Genomic DNA, 22,964 nt, shown 5'->3' on the forward strand with positions numbered 1-22,964 from the left:
ACAGATAAAGGTGAACTAGCGTTACATAATGAAATAGAAAATGCAGATGTTTCAATGATCATATGCCTGATGTACTCAGTGGTTTGATTCTATGTGCTAAAGAAACTCATGGTGGTGTTAAAAAGATAAATCATATCACCTCACTCTCATCTCACTTCACCTGTCCCAAAGCCTCGCCGGTCGTAGGGACAGCAATTATATAATCAAGTCTGAAACTTGAATACCACGAAATACCACTGGATCTGAATTATTTCCTAGTTTTAGTGTCTATACATTCCTTTGCGCGGATTGTGCCGAAGGTGTGATTTTTACGGCCTGATCTTCATGGACACAGACTTCAGGGAGTAACTCCCGCCTCTCCAGTTGTGCCACACCACACCTTGCCAGGCTGGACAGGAGCTTCCACAGTTGCCCAGGTAGCGGCCGTTGAGGGCGGAGCTGCCGCAGGCACCAAACCACCAGCCGCCCTGTCCGTACCCCTGGGAACAATGGCGGCTGCTGCTGCCATCATTGTCCCTGTCCACAGTGGAGAACCTGTACCCGTTGAGAGCCATGGAGTTTCCCGCGGTGCCCGAATACCCGGAAATGCGCAGCCGGTACCCGTCAGACTCGCCGGATACCCTGGGTGGGGACAGTAAACCAGCGGGATTCTATGAACAATAAAGACCTTCATCATGAATTTATGTTATTTACAATGAAAAAAATTATTCGTAAGTAATCATGCTGTTATCATACAAATGTTTGCATTGTTTGCATACAACTGCATAAAGAAAATGCAGAATATATATATATATATATTTTCTGTATTTTTTATGCATGTATGTGTATGTGTTCGTTTATATATGTTTACAAATGTGTGTACGATTGCATATATGTGTCTGTATGTAACGTTATGTATGTACTGGTACTACTACATGCAAACATTTGTATGATTACTGCATGATTACTAAACGTCGAAGAATTTTTTTATTGTAAATAACATAAATTCATCATGAAGGTATTTATTGTATATATATATATATATATATATATATATATATATATATATATATATATATGAACATAAACATTTGTCTCTGAGTGTGTATGTATGTGTGTCTTATTCTCCTAAAGGTGTGTTACTCACCTAAAAGTGTGCTACTCACCTAAAGATGTTTTACTCACCTGAAGGTGCTGTACTCTGCGTAGCGTGACTCCCCTTGCCAGTCCAAAAGTTCAATCCTCAGGCGATAGTTCTTCTGATTGGTCAGGAGGTGGATGTTCTCGTTCCCCAGCCAGTACTCCCCGTTCTTGTTCCCAAAGCCCAGTTTGTACTCCTCCCAGGTCCGGTTGAAGGGAACCGACCCGTCCTGCCGCCGCTGGATCACGGTCCACCCGCCTCCGGTGGGTAGAATAAAGTAAGTTAAAAATAACTGTTGATGTTTATACTCTAAAAATTTATTTTCAACTTGAACATTCAACAAGATCAGCTATAATTTCGCCACGCCGCACCAAATTTAAGGAATCTTGTTCAGAAAAAGGGAGAAAAATAATTTCAGAATTTTTAAACTTGACATGCAGAAAAAGATATAGCAATACGATACTGTCGACAAATGAATTAATGACAAACACAACAGATCACCATGTTTAGCAAAAACCAATACCTGCCGTGTCCATGTCACAGTACGCCTCCACATCATCGGGGAGGAGGCCTATTGGATAGACTCCACTTGTTGTCACTCCTGATGAATGGTACTCGGCACAGTCTTCTTCCTCTGGGAAACGATAATAGAAAAAAATAAAAATTCCAAAACTACCAGTACATGTACATCCCATAATGTGTGTATGCCAAAGTTTAGGAACGACAGATATACCATCATACCTGCTTCACAGACGACACCTGCGTCCTCCTTGTGGGTACAGTCATGGTCTCCCCACCTGTTGATCTCACAGCCCGCTACAGAGGACTCGTTCCCCGCGCAGTTGAGATTGTCCAGCCAGATGTTTCCTGTCCCTTCAGGAAAAAGTCCTCCTACCCTGGCGGACCCTGTGTAGTACCCGAGCTGTCTACAGACCACCTGGGCGTCCCTGTCGTCAAACCCGTCATCACAGACCGTTCCCCAGTCACCATTTCCGGGATGGATCTCAACTCGACCTTCTGACGGATTCTGGCTGCCGGCGAGTCGGACTGAGACTCTGCCTGGAGAAGTGCACAGTATTCTAACACTGAAGATGAAGTGGGACATACAGAGCGCAAACAGTACTCTATAGATGATAAAGAGATCTCACAATTAGATCTCCAGCGAGGAACTAACAGAACAATTGTCAACTTAACAAATAGACTAGTCAAGTTTATTGCAAATTCTTGCCCGTTGGCTAATCGCAGGTAACATAAAAGATTCAAACAGTGTAAAAACAATATCAAAAGTGTCTACTCTAGTCTAAAACTAGTAAAAGCTAACTCTAGATCCGGGGTTATTCGGTTCGACTCCTTTTTCGAAGAAGCTGCTTGTTGACAAATAAGCTACTTGTTAAGTTTGGGGCCATCATTTGTTATGCTGTATGTAGTCACGACGAAAATAAAGACTACAATGAAACGACGGCATGACTACCTGTACAGATGACGTGTACATCCTGCCTATGATCACAGTCAGAAGGTTCCCAGCTGAATCCACAGGACAGGATGTTGGTCTCGTCTCCACTGCAGGTGACGTCACCCAGCCAGATGTTCTCCGGCCCTTCTCCGATGTCTGCCTGCCCAGATGACGTCACCCCGCCGGTATAACCCATCTGTCTGCACACGAACCCGGCCTCAGCCTCGGTCCAGCTGGTGTTGCACACGGCACCCCACTCTAACGCTCCCCACGGCCGGATTTGCAGCCGTCCTTTCCAGGGAGCCCGACCGCCAACCAGCCGGAGAGCTGCGTCTCCTGTGGGCACATCAAAACATGTTCTAGGATCCGTTTTGGGCGTATTACTTCTGCTAAAATTATGTCGATGAAGATTATACATCTAGGTTCTAAGATACGCTAAATAGCAATTACTCAAACTACTTGATTTATCTTTATTTGGAAATGGTCAGTCGTTTAAGACAGCATCTACACCCTTTCGTCAGATACTGATAAGACTTTGTTGGAGAGCAGGTTTTATAATCTTAACTGTAGATGAAGATGGGACAAATTTTAGATAACCCAATGGGAAATAAAACTAATACAAAATCAAGATAAGGTTGATGTAAATATTAAAATTAGCTCCTGTTGTTTGAATACAGGTTCCCTTCTGCTTTAGAGCTATGTGAATTGCTTCTGTTATAACCTTACAATGGTCTATAATTTGGCAAAAATGCTGCACAGATATAACACAAGATTTCCCAGAATGTCATAGACACTCGTACCTGCACAGATGACTCCTACATCCTCCTTGTGTGAACAGTCACTCCGTCCCCAGGAGTCAGCAGGACAGTCTCCAAGGTCCGTCTCGATGCCCCTGCAGGCAACCTCGTCCAGCCAGACGTTCCCCGAACCTTCCCCAAAATGACCCGCCAGTTTCACCTCCAGGGCCGCCCCGAAATCGAGCTGTCTGCAGACAACATGAGCGTCCTGCAGGTCAAAGTTGTCATCACAGACGGAGCCCCATTGGCCGGTACCGTTTCGGACCTCCACTCGGCCTTCAAGTTGGGTAGAGCCAGCGGCAAGACGGATTTGAATCCCTGAAAACGAAAAGAAAATTTTAAGCACTTTCAGCAAATTCAGGCCGGGGACGGGGACTCTTGAGGCCTACGCCAAATTCCATGTCGCATAACGACAGAACGGCTTCCGCTAAAGAAATCAAAGTTGGTGACTTTTTTTTCCATTTTTTTGGCAACAGTTTCAGAGTATCAATTAGTATAATTTTCCTATCGTTTTGTGTTGCCATGGCAACCGGTAGCTGACAGGCATTTTTAAAACGAAAATTGGTAGATTTGGTTGTAGCAATGTACTTTCCATTTTTTTCTTGTTGAATTCAGGCTACTTAAATAAATCAAATCTAATGTAATTTAGTGTATCATGCCTTGTAACATCTGCATAAATTATGCTAATATTGACGTCATTGGCTAAAATTCTAAGATGGCGGACTAAACCATTTGATGAGGGATAACCAGCTTATTATGTTTTATAAAGTTCTCACTACCTGATAATTTATTCTACCCAAACATTCAAATGTACGTGTATCTTAATTCTCTTCTGGGGTTATTTGATGAAAAAAATTATTTTTGAAAATTCTTTTTTTGGGGCATATAATTTTATTGTTTGATAGCCTGGTATACAGCGGTATTTCAGCTCTCTTCTGTCCTCCCCGCACATACGCCTGTTCAATCCAATTACTTCAAACTGACGAAAACTTTATTTTGATTACTTTATATTAATTTTATTTGTACATTGTTCACAGAAAATGTGGTAGTTATATATAGTTATATAGTTAGGTATAACAGGAGTTACAACTGCCTCAACCATTATAAATATATAAATATATAAATATATAAATATAGAAATATAGAAATATAGAAATATAGAAATATAGAAATATAGAAATATAGAAATATAGAAATATAGAAATATAGAAATATAGAAATATAGAAATATAGAAATATAGAAATATAGAAATATAATGTAGATTCGGCCTCGCCTGTTACAGGGCCCGTGAGCTCTGCGGCAGGAGGGGAGATACCGGGTTGGGTTGTTGTCGTCATCTTAGCTGCGGGACTTTCGGTGGGAGTGTCGGTCTTCGGCTCCGTAGGTGACGTCACCTTAGTTACCGGGGCGACAGTGGTGAACACTGGCTCACTGGGCAGCGTGGCTGTGATTGTAGAGATGACGTCATCTGGCACCAGTCGCTCACAGGAACACTGACATGTGAAGTAGAGACACACAGACATCAATTTTTATAGTCTGATGAACAATTGTGTGATAAAACCAGGCCAAATGCTTACCGCCGATGTTAACACCAGGATTTGGTGGAAAGCGAGCATCGGCCGACTCCTACAAATAGCCGACGATCCCTAAAAATCGCGCGCTGATCTAGCCATTGGGCGTATTACTTCCGAAAATGTTAGAGTTCACAGACTCGTCGTCCGTTTTATTTTCGCATAATGTGACGGTGATATTAGAAAGGCGATGTAGCTAGTAAATGCCATCGACAGTTACACTTGTTTCCTCTAGGCTGGTCCGAGCAAGTCTTTGTCCTGGTCTATACAACACGTCTTCGATCCGTCAGTTGTTTTATCAGGTACTTCACGGAAAAGCAAGCTTAAGCATACTGCGACTTCTCTAGAAGTATTTCAAGATGACAAGTCGGTAATACTACAGCGTCGGATCATTTTTCATCAAGTCGAAGGTAAATATCATTGTTTCAGTTGTCAATATGAACAAGGGAATTTATGAATATAAATAATACTAAAGGTCTTCAACACGCTCCAGGAGCTGGGGGTCCCCAGAACCGACTGGACTGTCCACGAACAACGTGGCGAGAACTGTCTGTAGCCGCCACGCATCAACATATGATGCATGCGAACGATTGAAAGGTTTGTCACTTACCTGCAGCCGTTGTTTGATGTTAATGTCATGCTCGTACAAGGTTGTAGTCAGATTCTGTACCCTGCTTTCCAGCTTTGCACTCCTGACTCTCTCTTCTGACAGTTGGTTGGTCAGACTGTCCATCAGGCCTTGCTGACTTGTTTTCTGCTGCTCTAAGCTGTTCACCCTGGACGTGAGGTCGGACTGTTGGATCATCAAGGTTTGAACCAGCGACAGGAGATCGACTTGGTTTTTCATGCGGTCCGTTTCTTCCTTCATGTCGGCGAGCTGCTTCTCGAAGCCCGGTGGTGAGAAGCTTCCGCAGCCAGCTACATACTGCCTTCGAACATCCTGGGCGCGGGCAGGGAAACTGACGCACAGGGCCAACACACCGAGCAGTACGGCACTCGCCATCTTGGAGGAAATAAACTAAAACACCTGGAGGAAATAGACTAAAACACCTGCGTCACACCTGGTTGTTTGTTACCTGGCGGTTGTGACACTTGGGTGGCCTATTTGTCTTGTAGCCTGATACTATTGTACTCTTTTGAGGAAGAACAGGATAAGGCTACAAACAAAATACACTACTCACAAAGATGATATTATGGTAGAACATAGGATGTTTGAGCTTTGAAGTAGCACTCAGAACCTATAAAGAAAATGTCTGATAGGCATCAAAACGTCAGCAGGGGAAATACATCACTGGTTGTGTAAAAGAAAGCTCCAATATCAAAATACACCACTGTTCACTCAGTCACAGAGGTATACCTTTGACTCGCGTCACATCTGATCCTGAACGACCTGCCGGACGTTTGGCTGATCTCCAGCACAGGTCATGACCCTGACATTAATAGCCTACCTGAGTGTGAAGATCCGCACAACTCCGGAAAACGGGCAGGGGGTGCCGATTTGGGGCTATCAAAGGGGACTCAAGGTTCCACAGTTGGGTGCAAGTTAGATATGTGGAAATGATTGACAGCTGTTAGTTGGCATTGTTCGCAATTGAGAAAAAATCACTTCTGGTTGTTGCTTTGATGTTTTTTTTTAAGGAAAATGACATATTCTAAGACATTAAGTGATGAATTGTAAGCAAACTGCGATTCTCAAGCCTGAAAGACTAGTGTATACCATTCAAATATTTATGTTCATGAAATCTTGAAAGAAGCCGAGTTAGGGAACTGAGTTATACCTGTTTATGAACGACCTTTGGACGTTTGGCTCACATCCAGCACTTTAAGAAATTTGATATTTTCGAGGAAGTTGAGTTGAGGAGCCTGCGTCACACCTGCTTCTGAACGACCTGACGGACGTTTGGCACACCCCCAGCACAGGTGTGTCTTAAGCCGGGCTGTGACTGTTAGAGGCAGTCTGAGGCAGGGGTAAATCATTGTTGCTATCAGATGGGGGAGGTGGTCAAGATTCTACATTTAGCATGTGAGTTAGATATTTGAAAGAAGGTATCACATAGTATTCTCATTGATTTACTTGTTTATCATATGTTGTTTTTACATATAAACATGCTTATCAATGGCAAAGACACCTTTAGTGTGTGATTTGATCATTTGTACGAAAAGTGAGATGGACATTTTGGATGATGAAAGACAAACAAACACGGTGTTTCTAATCGTCACACGCTCGTTTTTATTTACCCATCAATGGGAATTGTACATAAACGAGAAGGCTTCTGGGGAGAGTAAACAACAATATAAGGATTTTCTCTTCTACTCAGATACAAGATTCGTATCACAACAAGAGATTTTCGTGATTACATGTCACAGCTGAATAATAAACAGTTTCCACAGTATGAATCTGACTGGACCACATTAAGGTCTACAACTTTCTTTAAGGCACAGTTAATTTGTTGACAGCCTGTTATAATATGGCGCCGTTGTGAACGTTCAAATCATGCAGGTACAATTTTTTTTCAACCTTTATTTAACCTTGACAATAAGGTATTGATAAAAGAAAACTAGAAATTTATATCTGGTAGTAGAATGTAGAATGTGGAGCAAAGAGAGCGATGTACTTTAAACACAAACGCAACTTTTCGTACATCTTTCTTAAATAATTTTAACAGTTTTCCCATGAATTTCCTTACAGCTTTCCAGAGGCCTATACTTTAACTCTTTTCTCACAGCTTTTCTTATCATTATGTGATATTTTTACTACTGATCAGTAATAGAAATGCAGTATTATGACGTTGCAAAATTCTAAATCACAATCAGCTATGTTACAATAAAAAAATATACATCATATGTATTGTCATGCATCTGGAGTGTTGTAATTGACTCTTAAAAAATCTACATGTAAAAATAGACTTTTTTTCTAAATTCACTTTCCAATCTAATTACTTTTTTCCTACTGTAACCGTAAATCTTTCATCTGATTAGTCAAATATGTACATTTTATTCTGAAATCTGCGTTTGGCTTTAGTTCTTCCCAATCTCCAAGATATTATGTCAACTGCAACAGAAACCTACAACAAAATGAAATCCAAAATACCTGCAGCAATCATCTGTAGCATGTCAAGATTGGATGTTCTATGGTTTGGTAAAGAAACTCATGGTGAATGATATTCAGGGTTTATGTAATTACGCATTCTTGATATTTTGATGACAATTTAACTTAAAGTATGCAATGCTATTTGATTGATGTCTTAGATGAAGTGATTTCTAGATGTATTTACAATGCCAGCACATTTCACACAAACACTGCAGAAAACATTTTGCTTATGGCCTGATCTTCATAGACACAGACTTCATGGAGTAAGAGCCTCTCCATCTGTTCCACACCACACCTTGCATGGATGAACAGGAGCTCCCACAGTTGCCCGGGTAACGGCCGTTGAGAAGGGAGGTGGTGCATCTCCCAAACCACCAGCCGGCCTGTCCGTACCGCGGAGAACAACTGCCGTCGTGGCCATCATTGTCCCTGTCCACAGTGGAGAACCTCTGCCCGTTGTTGTGAGCCATGGAGTTTCCCGCGGTGCCTGAATACCCGGAAATGTGCAGCCGGTACCCGTCCGACTCACCGGATACACTAGGTGGAAATATCAAAGCAGTGATATTAATGGAACGATAAAGATTTTCATCATAAATTTATGTAATAAGCAAGTATCGAAATAATTTGATTCAACGTATAGTAATCACGCTGTTATTGATTGAGGCTGCACCTTCATACCCACTCATGCACGTCCATACATACATAACGGGGGCCGCCCTAAGATGTACATACATACATACACACAGACACACACATGTAATCACACACACACATATTTACATAAATAAACGAACACATACACATTCATGTATACGTCAATGTATGCACATTCAAATATACTAACATATAACGTTATCTCTCTCTCTCTCTCTCTCTCTCTCTCTATATATATATATATATATATGTATATATATGAATACAGACGCATTGAACTGCACAAATGAGAGCACAGAAGTGCACAGACATTAACGACTCGATCGGACACTAAAATAGTTTAACACACAACCATGTATAACGACACACGTTTACACTCATAAACACGCGCGCACACGCGCACACATGCATATAAACACCCTTATACACTCACATTAGCACACACACGCACACATGCATATAAACAAACTTACACTGTATACACTCGCATAACCACACACACACGCACACATGCATATAAACACATGTATACGTGTCTAAAGGTGTTTTACTCAAGATTTTTTCTCACTTAAGTTTTTTTCTCATCTACTTTACTCACCTGGATTTGTTCTACTCACCTGGAGGTGTTTTACTCACACGATGCTGGTTAACCCATTAGTATTTAAATCACCTGAAAGTGTTTTAATCAACAGTGCTTTACTCACATGAAAGTGTTGCTGTTTTATTCACCCATTCGTATTTTAATCATCTGAAGGTTTTTTACTCACGTGATTGTGTTTTATTCACTTAAAGGTGTTTTGCTCACCTGAAGGTGTTTTACTCCATTTAAGGTATTTTACTCACCTGAAGGTGTTTCACTCACCTGAAAGTGTGTTAATCACCTAAAGGTGTTTTACTTACGTGAAGGTGGTTTACTCACCTGGAGGTGTTTTACTCACCTGAAGGTGCTTTACTCACCTGAAGGTGTTTTGCTCACCTGAAGGTGTTTTACTCCATTTAAGTATGTTAATCACCTAAAGGTGTTTTACTTACGTGAAGGTGGTTTACTCACCTGGAGGTGTTTTACTCACCTGAAGGTGCTTTACTCACCTGGAGGTGTTTTACTCACCTGAAGGTGCTTTACTCACCTGAAGGTGTTTTACTCACCTGAAGGTGTTTCACTCACCTGAAAGTATGTTAATCACCTAAAGGTGTTTTACTTACGTGAAGGTGGTTTACTCACCTGGAGGTGTTTTACTCACCTGAAGGTGCTTTACTCACCTGAAGGTGTTTTACTCACCTGGAGGTGTTTTACTCACCTGAAGGTGCTTTACTCACCTGAAGGTGCTGTACTCTGCCCACCGTGACTCCCCTTGCCGGTTCAAAAGTTCAATGCGTAGGCGATAGTTCTTCTGATTGGTCAGGAGGTGGATGTTCTCGTTCCCCAGCCAGTACTCCCCGCTCTTGTTCCCAAAGCCCAGTTTGTACTCCTCCCAGGTCCGGTTGAATGGAACCGACCCGTCCTGCCGCCGCTGGATCACGGTCCAACCGCCTCCTGTGGAAAGGTACCTCAATTAAAATAGTTTGCTTTAATCATGGACAATAATAACAATTCCAGGAAACTCCAGGCAATTCAATCTTTAAAATGTGGCCATAGCTTTACATTTACATCACTTAATTTACTGTCGTTTTGGAAGTTGAAAAAAAGTTGAATAGGAAGGAAATTGAAATTTCGAATAAGCCATACACAAACCATTATGCTGCCCACACAGTACCTGCGGTATCCATGTCACAATAGGCCTCCACATCAGAGGAACGGACTATATTGTTATAGACTCCGCTTGTCGTCTCTCCTGACGCAAAGTGATCTGCGCAGTCTGAGGCTGTGAAGCGGCGAGGAGTGGCAAAGTTTGGTTGGATAAGACGACAATGAGGAAAAACAAAATGGCTTATTTCAAACAATGCCGGAGTGATATAGGCAAAGAAATATAACTATTCTTTCTTGAACTTAGCGAGATGCATAACTGTTTTTTTATTTTTAAATAATATTGATGCTTCAGTGCAAGACGTGTTGCATGATACCTGGACAGACGACTCCTGCGTCTTCCTTGTGGGTACAGTCGTGCTCTCCCCACCTGTTGATCTCACAGTCCGCTACAGAAGACTCGTTCCCCGCGCAGTTGAGATTGTCCAGCCAGATGTTTCCTGTCCCTCCAGGAAAAACTCCTCCCACCCTGGCGAACCCGGTGATGTACCCGAGCTGTCTACAGACCACCTGGGCGTCCTTGTCGTCAAACCCGTCATCACAGACCGTTCCCCAGGCTCCATTTCCGGGCCGGACCTCCACTCGACCTTCTGATGAACTCTGGCCTCCGACAAGTCGGACGGACACGGGACCTAAGACATTATACGAGGTAATTTGATTGTTGAATATTTGTCGTTCCATTCAGATGGTTTCAGTTAAAGACATCCCTAAAATTAACGAATCTTTTTAACCGTTTTACTTCCGTCATCAAGCTGATTCTGCAAAATGTATAAAAGATAGTCGCTACATGACAGCTCTTTTACTTGTTATTTTCTTCTGCTTTTGCAAACTAACATATTCCATGAAACCATCAAAAGGTATGCGTAAATAAAGACTAATCGTGACTGCTGTTTACGGTAAAGATGTCAATAAAAGCAATGCCGTTCTTCATTTGAAAATAACGACTTTTCATAACAGATGCAAACTTCGTACCTGAGCAGACGACCCCTGCGTCCTGGCTGTGGCTGCAGTCTTGATTGCCCCAACTCTGAATCTGACAGTCACCTACAGACGATTCTGCCCCGGTGCAGTCAACATTCCGTAACCAGATGTTTCCCGTCCCTTCTCCGAAGTCTCCTCCTGCCGTGGCGACTCCACCCCAATACCCGAGCTGTCTACAGACCACCTGGGCGTCCCTGTCGTCAAACCCGTCATCACAGATCGTCCCCCAGTCGCCATGGCGAGTCCGAACCTCCACGCGGCCTTGTAACGGACTCTGGCTGCCGGTAATTCGGACGGACAAGTCACCTGTACATGTGCCGTTATCATAACTATCAGTGATAAATCATACCAAAGTTCCCTTTACTTTGTGAAAAAAATATTGATACTGAATTTCATGTCATACCTGACGCGAAAACGTTCTGTACGGGTGTTCCGGACCGTGTGATAACTTTTCGTATCACAAAGGTTCTAAAGTTGTATCACACAGGCTTCCTTCGAGTAAATCGAACTATTTCGAAAGGGCCGAATACGACACGGTTAATTTTTAAGCGTGTCGTATTCGGCCCATCCGAATCCTGTATTCGTATTACGTAATACGTAAATTGTAACAACAGCAATTCTAACATCCGAATCCTGTATTCGTATTCGTATTACGTAATACGAATACAGGATTCGGATGTTAGAATTGCTTGTTGTTACAATCTTTTGTTCAAGGGCACAACATTTTCTCAACTTCTGGTGCATTTCGAATCGAAATATGTGTTTTCTCGGGTGAATATGACTTTATAGAATACAACACGCCCCAGCCCTCCTTCGGCCGTCGGGCGATCCTTCCCGCGGTCGGGCTGGTACCTCGGATGATACGGAATACAAGGTGTTGCATACTATTTTTCTCTTCACCATTACCTAATGATTTCTAGCCTTATTTTCTAGATCATACGGCCAACCTATATAATGACGTGAATTAATGGAAGAGACCCTAACCTGTACAGATGACGTGTACATAGTGGCTATGATGACAGTTGGAAGGTTCCCAGCTGAAGCCACAGGACAGGATGTTGGTCTCGTCTCCGCTGCAAGTGACGTCACCCAGCCAGATGTTCTCCGACCCTTCTCCGATGTCTGCCTGCCCAGATGACGTCACCCCGCCGGTATAACCCATCTGTCTGCACACGAACCCGGCCTCAGCCTCGGTCCAGCCGGTGTTGCACACGGCACCCCACTCAAACGCTGACCACGGCCGGATTTGCAGCCGTCCTTTCCAGGGAACCGGACTGCCAACCAGCCGGAGAGCTGCGTCTCCTGTGGGCACATCAAAACATGTTGTAGTTTCCGTTTGGGGCAATGTGCATGACTTTTGTTTCAGAAAAAGTCCTTAAATTGACAAAAATGCTTCGCAGGTGTCACCTGAGAGTTCACAGAATGTTTTCTATATCTTAGCCACCCATACCTTCACAAACGACGCCTGCGTCCTCCTTGTGTGAACAGTCACTCCGTCCCCAGGAGTCAGCAGGACAGTCTCCAAGGTCCGTCTCGCTGCCCCTGCAGGCCACCTCGTCCAGCCAGACGTTCCCCGAACCTTCCCCAAAATGACCCGCAAGTTTCACCTCTCGGGCCGCCCCGAATCCGAGCTGTCTGCAGACAACATGAGCGTCCTGCAGGTCCCAGCGATCGTCACAGACGGAGCCCCATTGGCCGGTACCGTTTCGGACCTCCACTCGGCCTTCAAGCGGGGTAGACCCACCAACAAGACGGACTTGAAGTTGCAATCCTGAAAATGACACTTCAAAATTATCATCGAGAGAGAGATAGACAGAGAGAAAGAGAGATGGAGAGGAAGAGAGAGAGAGAGAGAGAGAAGAAGAGAGAGAAGGAGACAGACAGAGAGAAGATGGACAGATAGATATGTGTCTGACGGGTGGACAGATAGCTACACGGTCGTTACAAGAGATGTATTTCATTTCAATTCCCAAACATTGAGCAATTAAAAGATTTATACTAAATGTCACACAACGAAAAGCCAGACAACACCTGTCGCCTGATGTGTTAGTCGTTAGATACTGTAGAATCCTCACCAATTACGGAATCTTTGGCAGGAGGAGAGATACCGGGCTGGGTTGTTGTCGTCATCTCAGCTGCTGGACTTTCGGTGTTTCTGTTGGTGAGCTGAATCTCCGTAGGTGACGTCATCCTAGTTGTTGGGTCGACAGCGTTGGACACTGCGTCACTGGGCAGCGTGGAGATGACGTCATCCAGTACCGGCTTCTCACAAGTACATGGAAAGTGGGAAACATGACGTCATTACTCCGGGAAGGAGGATCACCTCCTGACGGAATACTATAGTTTGACTTGGCGATAGCCTAGATTTTTCATAAAATTTGTCGTTAATATGACGATGATGATGACGAATCATGACGTCATCAATTTGACTGTATTGGTTGTGACGGTGAAAAAGGATTATTCCTAGAAAAGATCAAGGTGTGTTACAAAAATGTAAACAGCAAGTTCAGATAACAGAATGATAATGTTTGCTACGACTTGTGTTGCCAATTACAACATCAATGACGTCTAATGACATCATAAAATGACGCCATGCATATCTAAGATACCAGTTGTGCTCCGCCATCTTATATCAACCACCTTGAATTTCCAAAAATACATTTTTTCAGAAAATTATCACAAAACACAATGGAAATAGAATAAAAATGTTCATTAAAACATTTATTAATGAAAAATACCAGGTATGTACAAATTCTAAGGGATGAAATCTAGTTATTCTTGATCTGGTCATATGGTTCGCCATCTTGGATTTTGACAGATGTCGCCACAATCAGCATAATTCTTTCATATTCAGTATGCGATTTTATGTAAGAAAATAGCAAATAAACGCGAAAAATGTTCGATCTTATATGCGATTTTATGTAAGAAAAAAAGGCAAATAAACGCGAAAAATACGTTGTTAGAACAGAAATTAAGGATTTTCGTCAAAAATACCTGTTAACAAATTGTTACAAACTAAACTTTAGGAAACTCAACAAACTTGGTTACAAGATGAAAGTTGGCGCGGACTTCAAAAGACCCTCCCCCCCGTCTGAATAGGGTTCATGGGCACAGAAGCAGTTGTCTGTCAGATAAGATACCGTGCCAATTGCAAGCAGACGTTGGGCTCAGCCTTGCTGTACTGGTTAATTCATAATGTAATAATTATGATGTTGTTGTAAGACAGGTGTACATGACCCGTCCCATTGTCCTGTGGGCGCTCGAGTAGACCTAAAAACAAGCCTACCCCCCTACCCCAAAATCACAACTCTGAGTCAAAATGAGCCCAGGCGTACTCAAAATATCCCGGGAGTCGCAAGGTGTCCGGCGGGGCCACGTAGGAGTCACGCCCGAGAGTGCCAAACAGCCCGTCAACTGCCCGACTGGGTGCCTTTTCCAAACAATTACCAAGCCTCAATGGTTCAGGACAACCTAAAGCTCATAAACAATTCTGTTTTTGACCGCGAGTAACCAGCAGTGGGCGGAGTTTAATCTGCCCCCCCCCCCCTTATGAACTTGAACCACACGGAGAGCATTCGAGAGAATGTGTACAGGGCTGTTGTCATAAGAACAGAACCTTTACGCATGCTTTAAACCGTGCTTAAAGATTTACTTTTGTGCAGTGTGAATATATATAGTTAAAATTTAGTCCCTTACCTGTAGTCGTTGTTTGATGGTCACGTCGTACGGGGTTGTAGTCAGATCCTGTACCTGGGTTTGTTCTTGCTCTTGTACCTCTTTTGTCAGGTTCCGTTCCAGCTGTGCACTCCTGATTCTTTCTTCTGATAGTTTGTTGGACAGCTTCTGCACCTGGGTTTGGAGACGGTTTTCTTGTTCTTGTAGCTCCTGCGTCAGGCTCTGTACCCGGGTTTGGAGACGGCTTTCTTGTTCTTGTAGCTCCCGTGTCAGATTCTGTTCCAGCTGTGCGCCCCTGGTTCTTTCTTCTGATAGTTTGTTGGACATGTTCTGCACCTGGGTTTGGAGACGGTTTTCTTGTTCTTGTAGCTTCTGTGTCAGGTTCTGTACCCGGGTTTGGAGACGGTTTTCTTGTTCTTGTAGCTTCTGTGTCAGGTTCTGTACCTGGGCTTGGAGACGGGTTTCTTGTTCTTGTAGCTTCTGTGTCAGGTTCTGTACCTGGGCTTGGAGACGGGTTTCTTGTTCTTGTAGCTTCTGTGTCAGGTTCTGTACCTGGGTTTGGAGACGGTTTTCTTGTTCTTGCAGCTCTTTGGCACTCCTGACGTTTTCTTCTGACAGTTGGTAGGGACAGATTTTGTATCTTGGTTAGATGATTTGTGTCTTGCTCTTGCAGCTCCCGTGTCAGGTTCTGTTCCAGCTGTGCATTCCTGACTTTCTCCTCCGACAGTTCAGCGCTCAAACTGTCCACTCTAGACGTGAGGTCGGACTGCAGACCCAGCAAAGTTTGCACCAAGAGATCCACCTGATTTTTCAAGCGGCCCGTTTCTTCCTTGGTCTCGGCGAGCTGTTCCTCTAGACGTGGCGGAGAAAAGCTCCCAGTACGGGACCCAGGCGGAACCACATAGGTGTAGGTACAGTAGCCCTTGTCTGCATACTCCTGGTGGGGTCTAACATCCTGGGCTCGGGCAGGGAAACTAACGCACAGGACCAACACAGCGAGCAGTACCGCACTCGCCATCTTAGAGGAAATAAACTAAAACACCTGGACGAAATAAACTACAGCACCTGGAGGAAATAAGTTAAAACACCTGCGTCACACCTGGTTGTTTGTTACCCGGTGGTGGCGACTCTTGGGTGGCCTATTTTTGTTGTAGCCTGATACTATTGTACTCTTTTGAGGAAGAATAGTATAAGGCTACAAACAAAATGCGCTACTCCCGAAAATTATTTCATCAGATTGATAGAACATAGGATACTAGTATTGAACGTTTGAAGTAGCACTCAGAACCTGTAAAGAAAATGTCTGATAGGAGTCGAAAGGTAAGCAGGTGAAGTACATTACTACTTGTTGTGTAAAAGAAAACACCAATATCAAAATACACTACTGTTCACCCAGCCACACAGGTGTGCTTTTGAACTACACCTGATCCTGAACGACCTGCCGGACGTTTGGCTGACCTCCAGCAGAGGTCATGACCCTGACCTCCATAGCCTGGCTGTGGAAATCAGAGCCGTGCTCTCCAAGCAGAGGTTCAGCTTCGACTGTTTTTCACATGTTTTAGGCGTTTGTGTAGGGCTTTCTATTTCGTATTTTCTTTTAAGACCTTAAAAATTTCTAAAGAAACGTTAAAAACAGCCAAGGCCGAACGTCTGCTCATGAAGGGGGGGGGGGGTCATTGGGAGCCAAGTTTCCACAGTTAGGATGTAGGTTAGATACCTGGATAAAATTGGCAATACAGTTATTTGACACTGTTCAGCATTGAGAAAGAATCACTTCCAATCTCTGCTTTGATGATTTTTTGGGGGAAAATGGTGAAAATGATGAAAACTACAATTCTTAACCTGAGCAATATCATTTATATATTTATGTAAAAGCTGTTTGAAGTTACAAATTTGTACTGTTAATGCATGTTTCTTATTCAACTAAGAACTTTAATTTTTCAACAATGTATAAATCTGTACAGTAATCTGCAAGAGACCATGATATATTAAATGGAGGACTCTGGATAACAAAGTTCTTTGTATACACAACAGCAACACCTAGCCCTAGTGCGCAATACACCCTTTCACAACTACCTCGGGGAAGGTGACAGTCACTGAAACACTAGTATTTGGTTGTCTACAAAGAACTTTGTACATGTACTTGTCCTTCAGTACCAAGGACAGCAAGGGTGATTTACATGTAGGTCTTTATCATTCAAAGTTCCCAAATCATTCTTACTGCAGTCGTAACATTCATTAACCTGAAGATTAAAAAAATATTTTAGATTCTATTTCTCAGTCTCTGCATTTATAAAATATCAATAAATATATCATAAAATTTACAGCCTTTCTTCTCAATACTCACATAATTCTGAATTATGTTGTCAAAATTGTACATCTTGGTTGATGAACTATATATACAGTCAAACAACACTGGAAAAAACAATACTCAATAAAAAATGTAGCATGTCACAAATTATAGCTATCTATGGTTATGCCAATTAGAAGTTACTCAAGCAACTGGATATGATTTTGGAAATGACCAGACTGACGGTGGTGGATGACAATTTCGCCTACACCGACTGACCATTTCCAAATTCACATCCAGTTTCTCGAATAACTGCTGTTTATTTGGCATATCTTTTTACCTGGATGGCCCTTATCAGCGCAGAACCATGGTTGTCATTAGACAAATACTTCCAACTTACTGGCATCTTTATAAAAGATTATTTCATCTTCTAATTTCACCTTTTATGCCAGACTGAAGTGACAGAATTAGTCCACATCACAAACATCTTTGTCCCTGATTCTTCCAATTGTACATAGCACCGAATCATATGACTTAGGAGATGAGGCAGTATGGAGGTTAAAATTCCATATATATATATATATATTTGCATATTCAAGGACCAAAATGCTCCTGGTTGACCTTGAGGCAGGCATTTCCTGAGACGCTGTCAATGATGTTCGAGTCAGAAGAATACAGCTATTTTTGTTGAAGGTCATATCTACCAGTTGACCTTGAGACAGATGTTTCCCGAGATGCTGTCAATGACGTTCGCGTCAGAAGAAGGCACGACGGTAACGGAAGATTCATCTGTCAGGAAAGCTGTCACCTGATTGGTCTGTTTGTGCCTGATGTAGAGGAGGCTGTGGTCCTTCTCATCCACCTCACACTCCAGCTCCGCGGAGCTCAGCACGGTGTACCCTGCCTCGTAATGCATCCTGGGTACAAAAATCTCAGTGGGGGCCTTGATGGAGGGGTCGGAGGTGAAGGTCAGTTGGAAACGGCTGGTGTCGATGTCGAAGGTCATCTCCGTGGGAACCCCCGCCACTGCACGTGCGTATGTTCGGGCAAATAGGCTGACACGTTCAGGGATAGCGCGTCCAGTGGGGTCCCAAAATACCTGAGGGCCGGGGGTAGCGTCCCAGTAGGTCCATGACTGTAAGGAACTGTCCGCTTTCTTTAAGACGAACCCGCACTCTATTGTGTCCGGGTAAGTCGGATCGCTCGCGTTTGGCCAGCAAAGTCCAAACTCCGTGAGGAAGGATCCTCCACCGAGAGTCTTCAAGTCCTCCTGTACAGCTGAGAACATCTTGGGTCCAAGTATCTCATCACAGAGGACTCTCTTATACTCAGGGTACTGCTGCTGTCCCAACTGGAACACCCAACAGTAGTAGTGGTAGGACAAGACGCTACGGTTTCTGTATGCCACCCCTCCTGGTACATGCTCGAATCCCGACCCCAGTACGCCATCTTCTGAGAAGATGTAGCCCCATGTGACCGGCTCGTAGAAAATCAGCGTTTCGTCGTCCGCCACTCGGACGGCTCGGTTTATACGGTCGTACAGAGGAGCAAGGTTCTTCTTCCCAGCATGCCCCGGGAGGAACAGTTCCGGGTCCTTCGTCCAATCGCCGACCCAGGGCTCGTTTATCAGCTCGTAACCCATCACTGACGTTTGATTTGAAAACTCGGCCGCTACAAATTTCCAGAAGCCCGCCATCTTGTCTGCGGCGCCCTTGTAGTTGTCGTAGAGACACTGGAAGTTGTGACTGCATCTCTGCGTGAAGTAGTTCTGGGACCAGGATGTGATGTTCTTCAGCGGCCAGGGGTAGGGGTGGTCCGGCGGCGGGAAGCTCGCGACGAGCCACGGAGGAACGCCGTCGTAAAAAGAGTCCAGCCCATCCTGATGCATGTCCAGTATGGTGTAGATGCCGCGCCTTCCCAGCTCGGACGTGATGTTCTGAATGACGTTCATGTACGTCTGGTTGTACCTAAATGTATGAGAAAAGGGAACGAATAGATAAAGGAATAACTTGAAAGTTCATCTGTGTTGGTAGAAGTCATTCTTGAAATAGTTGAACTGTAATTTCCAACACCAAAATTGGACTCACCCAAATTTTTGACAGTGGGCGCCATAGACTTCCTGCAACCTACTGTACATGTATAATCCACTGCTTACTGAGTCACGAGTTCTATCTGCATAACGTGACGTCACGACAGCAGTGGATTGTTCATTCCTTGACAAAGACTAGTGCTGTTCAGTTGAAAATTTGGGTGGGTCCAATTTTGGTGTTGGAAATTACAGTTCAACTATTTCAAGATAGATGAAGGAATGTTTGGCTTGAGTTTGAAAGTGCACATGAAATGGTACTAGTAAACTGTTCCTAGTAAGTTCATTATCTGGAGCTTGTTTCAAGTTGTAAGATGATAGTAATGTTTGTTGTTGATGCTCATGTAAGTCTGGTTGCATCTAGATGATGAAATGAATGAATGAGAAAATGAAAAGATGGATAAACCAATGAACAGTCCCATAGTTAGAACTTAAAGACTAATAAGTTTGAAAGTGTTCATGCAGAAGAAAAATGTTAATACCTCGCATGTGGTGTGTGATACTGATCCAAAACAAAATAACAAACATGTTCTGTTCCAGCTCACAACATACCAAAACAAAAGAACAAACAAACAAACATGCCCCACCTCCCCTCCTGTGGTTCTGCGCTGGCCCATATCATAACAAAACAAACAAACAAACAAACAAACAAACAGTCCCCACCTGCCCTCCTGTGGTTCTGCCCCTGCCCACATCATAACAAACAAACAAACATGTCCTACCTCCTCTCCTGTGGTTCTGCCCCAGCCCACATCATAACAAACAAACAAACAAACACACAGTCCCCACCTCCCCTCCTGTGGTTCTGCCCCAGCCCTCATAACAAAACAAACAAACAAACAAACAAACAAACAGTCCCCACCTCCCCTCCTGTGGTTCTGCTCCTGCTCACATCATAACAAACAAACAAAAAAACAAACAAACAAACCTGCCCTCATGTGGTTCTGCCCCAGCCCACATCATCCCCAGTCGGAGGGCGTTGAACCCCCAACTCTGCAGCTCGTCCAGTCGGGACTGGTTCAGCATCTGGGCCGGATACCTGCACAGGTAAAACAGTAAAAAAAGTCGGATATAGGAAAATTCTTGTACACAACCAAAATTAAACTTACGTTTCGGTGGCTACCAGACATCTTCCTCAGAACTTCTGACTGGAGTTCTGCTTCTCGCCACTATATATAGCCGATGTAGGTGGTGCTGCTTTTGCGCCGCGAACATTATCCCAAACATGTCCAAGCAGAACTCCAGTCAGAAGCTCTGATAGACACCGAAACCTAAGCATTTTGGTTGTGTACAAGAATTTTCCTATATTCTATATTCTACCAACCTGGGAGTAAAAAAAGGTACCAGGGACCAAATATCCGAATGAAAAGCCCATCTGTGTTGGTAGAATCCATAGTTGTAAAAGTTTAAACTTTGTTCCAACACAAAAGAAGAACTCACCATAAATTTTTTGCCAACGTGCTCGACCGAAAATTTATGGTGAGTTCTTCTTCTTTTGTGTTGAAACAAAGTTTAAACTTTTACATCTACAATTACCCTCGATCTCTTGGTTCTAACCTTATACTCTACCAGTTCTGCCACACTGACCCAATACCTGCACAAGGAAGGATAAAAAAAAAACACTGAAATGCCACATAGCAGCCCCTTTTCAAGTACAGAACCAGAGAGTTCTCTGTGATGATATACTTGGGCCAAAACTGCCTCATGCGTTGCACGATGTGGGAGCTACTAAGTCTAAGTCTAAGTCTAAGTCTAAGTAAGCCCCTGTTTGTATTGCATGTTATGCAGTTATGGAGCAAATTCAACAGAATAGAAGGAAGAAATGAACAAATGGATTGATGTAAGGAATGAATAAATAAATCCTCATCAACTTTCCATGTAGCACCCCAAACCTATGTACAATCCATGGAATAGATTATGACAATAGCAATTTCATTTTAAAAAATTGCACACTTTCCGTTCCACTGCAGTACCTACATTGTAGTGAAGTGGCTAGGAGGCCCCAAAAGCCAATAATGTTAACAAAAATCAATAAAATCTATTTCATGCTGTTTCCAAAGAAATGGACACAGACACAAATTAATTGCGCTGAAAACATAGCCTCCCCCGAGGCTTACATGTAAGTAAAAAAATCGAAATTCAATGAACTGCTAGTTACCATGGAAACCCTTTCTCGATGGCGTTTATGCCGTGAAAGATGCGCACGCGGCCGGAGGCGTCCAGGAACCAGTGATTGTCTGGGTGGACGTGGATACGGGACGGCGCGGCGGTACACAGACACGCGGCCACGGCACAGCTCAGGGCCAGGAGGAATCCGATTCCAGCCATGTTTCCTCACCTACTGTAGCAACAGAGACAGTCAAGTTTACACAGCAGCTTCTGTATCTGTATATACATGTAGCTAGTATTATAAGTTACTATAACTGTAATACTATGATAGCAAGTAAGCAAGAATAACTGCCCATTGGTACAACACATCAGCCTCTATATATGTATCTATATAGCCGGTATAACCACCCTACTTTACACACTAAACGACTTCTGTATCTGTACCTGTATAGCCAGTAAAACTGCCCTATGGCGTAACACAGCAGCTTCTGTATCTGTATCTATATAGCCGGTATAAGCACCCTTCAGCATAACACACCAGTTTCTTTATCTGTAACCAGGCACCTGCCAAGTAGTATTTTCTCACACTGAAGTGTAGTATAGCTGTGTCAACCTGTTGTCTATTCAAACTGGTGATATTAGATAACGTTACCATCTAGTTTAAACATGGAAATAGGATATTTTTCTCACAATCTTTATCCCACAGACCCTTTCATTTGAATAAAGTTATATGAAGGGTATATGTAAGTCACACATTCATGTAAAATTTGCAAACATAAATATTAGGTTACTGACCACTGTTTTCGTAAAATTACATACGTTACTCATACACGGGTACACGGGTGAACTCACTTCTTAGGCCCTGTGAGAATTTGGTCACATATGCATGCCACAGACAGTGCCCCACTGTCAACAGACAGGAACGGACTAGCATGTCCCCACTCTCGGACCTGCCTCAGCTTACCTCTAGTATAAATGGTACGCTCGTGCAGTTTTCACCAGTATCTTTATGAGAAATTTACCAACACTTTGACATAAATCCCTACTGCTTACCATTTTGAGAACTAAATCTATGTTGGTGTAAATTGCATAAGAGAGCAAATTCTAATGGGAGTCTAGCTTCCCGTGTCATATAACTTAAAACACAAACACAACACAATGATTATTAAAAAAAAAAAAACACGTTAGAAACATGTCAAAGGAGATTTCGAAACGTGTCAAAGTATTCAAGTAATCATTGAATCGGTAACTTCTTCTTCTGCTTTTTTCGTTTCCTCCATGTAAAAGTAAAACAACCACCGGTTCTCGAAAGGGGGAGGGGGGCGCAGACGTCCCCAAACTCGACCTACATTTTGTCCACTTTGGAAGCCAAGGGAACAGAACTACGCAGGA

The 22,964-nt window shown here is 43.3% G+C and overlaps 3 protein-coding genes across 4 annotated transcripts; all 3 read right to left on the reverse strand.

Annotated features, from left to right (window-relative positions):
• Positions 1-308: 308 nt before the first annotated feature.
• On the reverse strand, positions 309-5,945 carry LOC118407461 (deleted in malignant brain tumors 1 protein-like). The gene is made up of 8 exons (XM_035807936.1): positions 5,553-5,945; positions 4,645-4,864; positions 3,374-3,688; positions 2,592-2,909; positions 1,862-2,179; positions 1,644-1,754; positions 1,165-1,198; positions 309-621 (listed from the first exon to the last, which is right to left on the reverse strand). Exons 1-8 carry the CDS (start codon positions 5,943-5,945, stop codon positions 309-311), a joined length of 2,022 nt encoding a protein of 673 aa, XP_035663829.1.
• A 1,983-nt stretch (positions 5,946-7,928) lies between these two features.
• On the reverse strand, positions 7,929-16,115 carry LOC118407462. The gene is made up of 10 exons (XM_035807938.1): positions 15,704-16,115; positions 15,109-15,639; positions 13,488-13,674; positions 12,863-13,183; positions 12,397-12,714; positions 11,404-11,718; positions 10,749-11,063; positions 10,442-10,549; positions 10,005-10,221; positions 7,929-8,570 (listed from the first exon to the last, which is right to left on the reverse strand). Exons 1-10 carry the CDS (start codon positions 16,103-16,105, stop codon positions 8,261-8,263), a joined length of 3,024 nt encoding a protein of 1,007 aa, XP_035663831.1. The 5' UTR covers positions 16,106-16,115; the 3' UTR covers positions 7,929-8,260.
• Positions 16,116-17,003: 888 nt separating this feature from the next.
• LOC118407480 (endoglycoceramidase-like) lies at positions 17,004-21,798 on the reverse strand. Of its 2 annotated transcripts, XM_035807965.1 has the most exons (3): positions 21,622-21,798; positions 20,392-20,502; positions 17,004-19,344 (listed from the first exon to the last, which is right to left on the reverse strand). In XM_035807965.1, exons 1-3 carry the CDS (start codon positions 21,789-21,791, stop codon positions 18,078-18,080), a joined length of 1,548 nt encoding a protein of 515 aa, XP_035663858.1. In that variant the 5' UTR covers positions 21,792-21,798; the 3' UTR covers positions 17,004-18,077. The 2 variants fall into 2 exon arrangements, with proteins under 2 accessions (XP_035663858.1, XP_035663859.1); XM_035807966.1 differs by lacking the exons at positions 20,392-20,502; positions 21,622-21,798 and adding an exon at positions 20,127-20,226.
• Between the last annotated feature and the right edge of the window lie 1,166 nt (positions 21,799-22,964).

The sequence above is a fragment of the Branchiostoma floridae genome, unplaced genomic scaffold, assembly GCF_000003815.2.
Source record: "Branchiostoma floridae strain S238N-H82 unplaced genomic scaffold, Bfl_VNyyK Sc7u5tJ_1353, whole genome shotgun sequence".
Lineage (NCBI taxonomy): Eukaryota > Metazoa > Chordata > Leptocardii > Amphioxiformes > Branchiostomatidae > Branchiostoma > Branchiostoma floridae.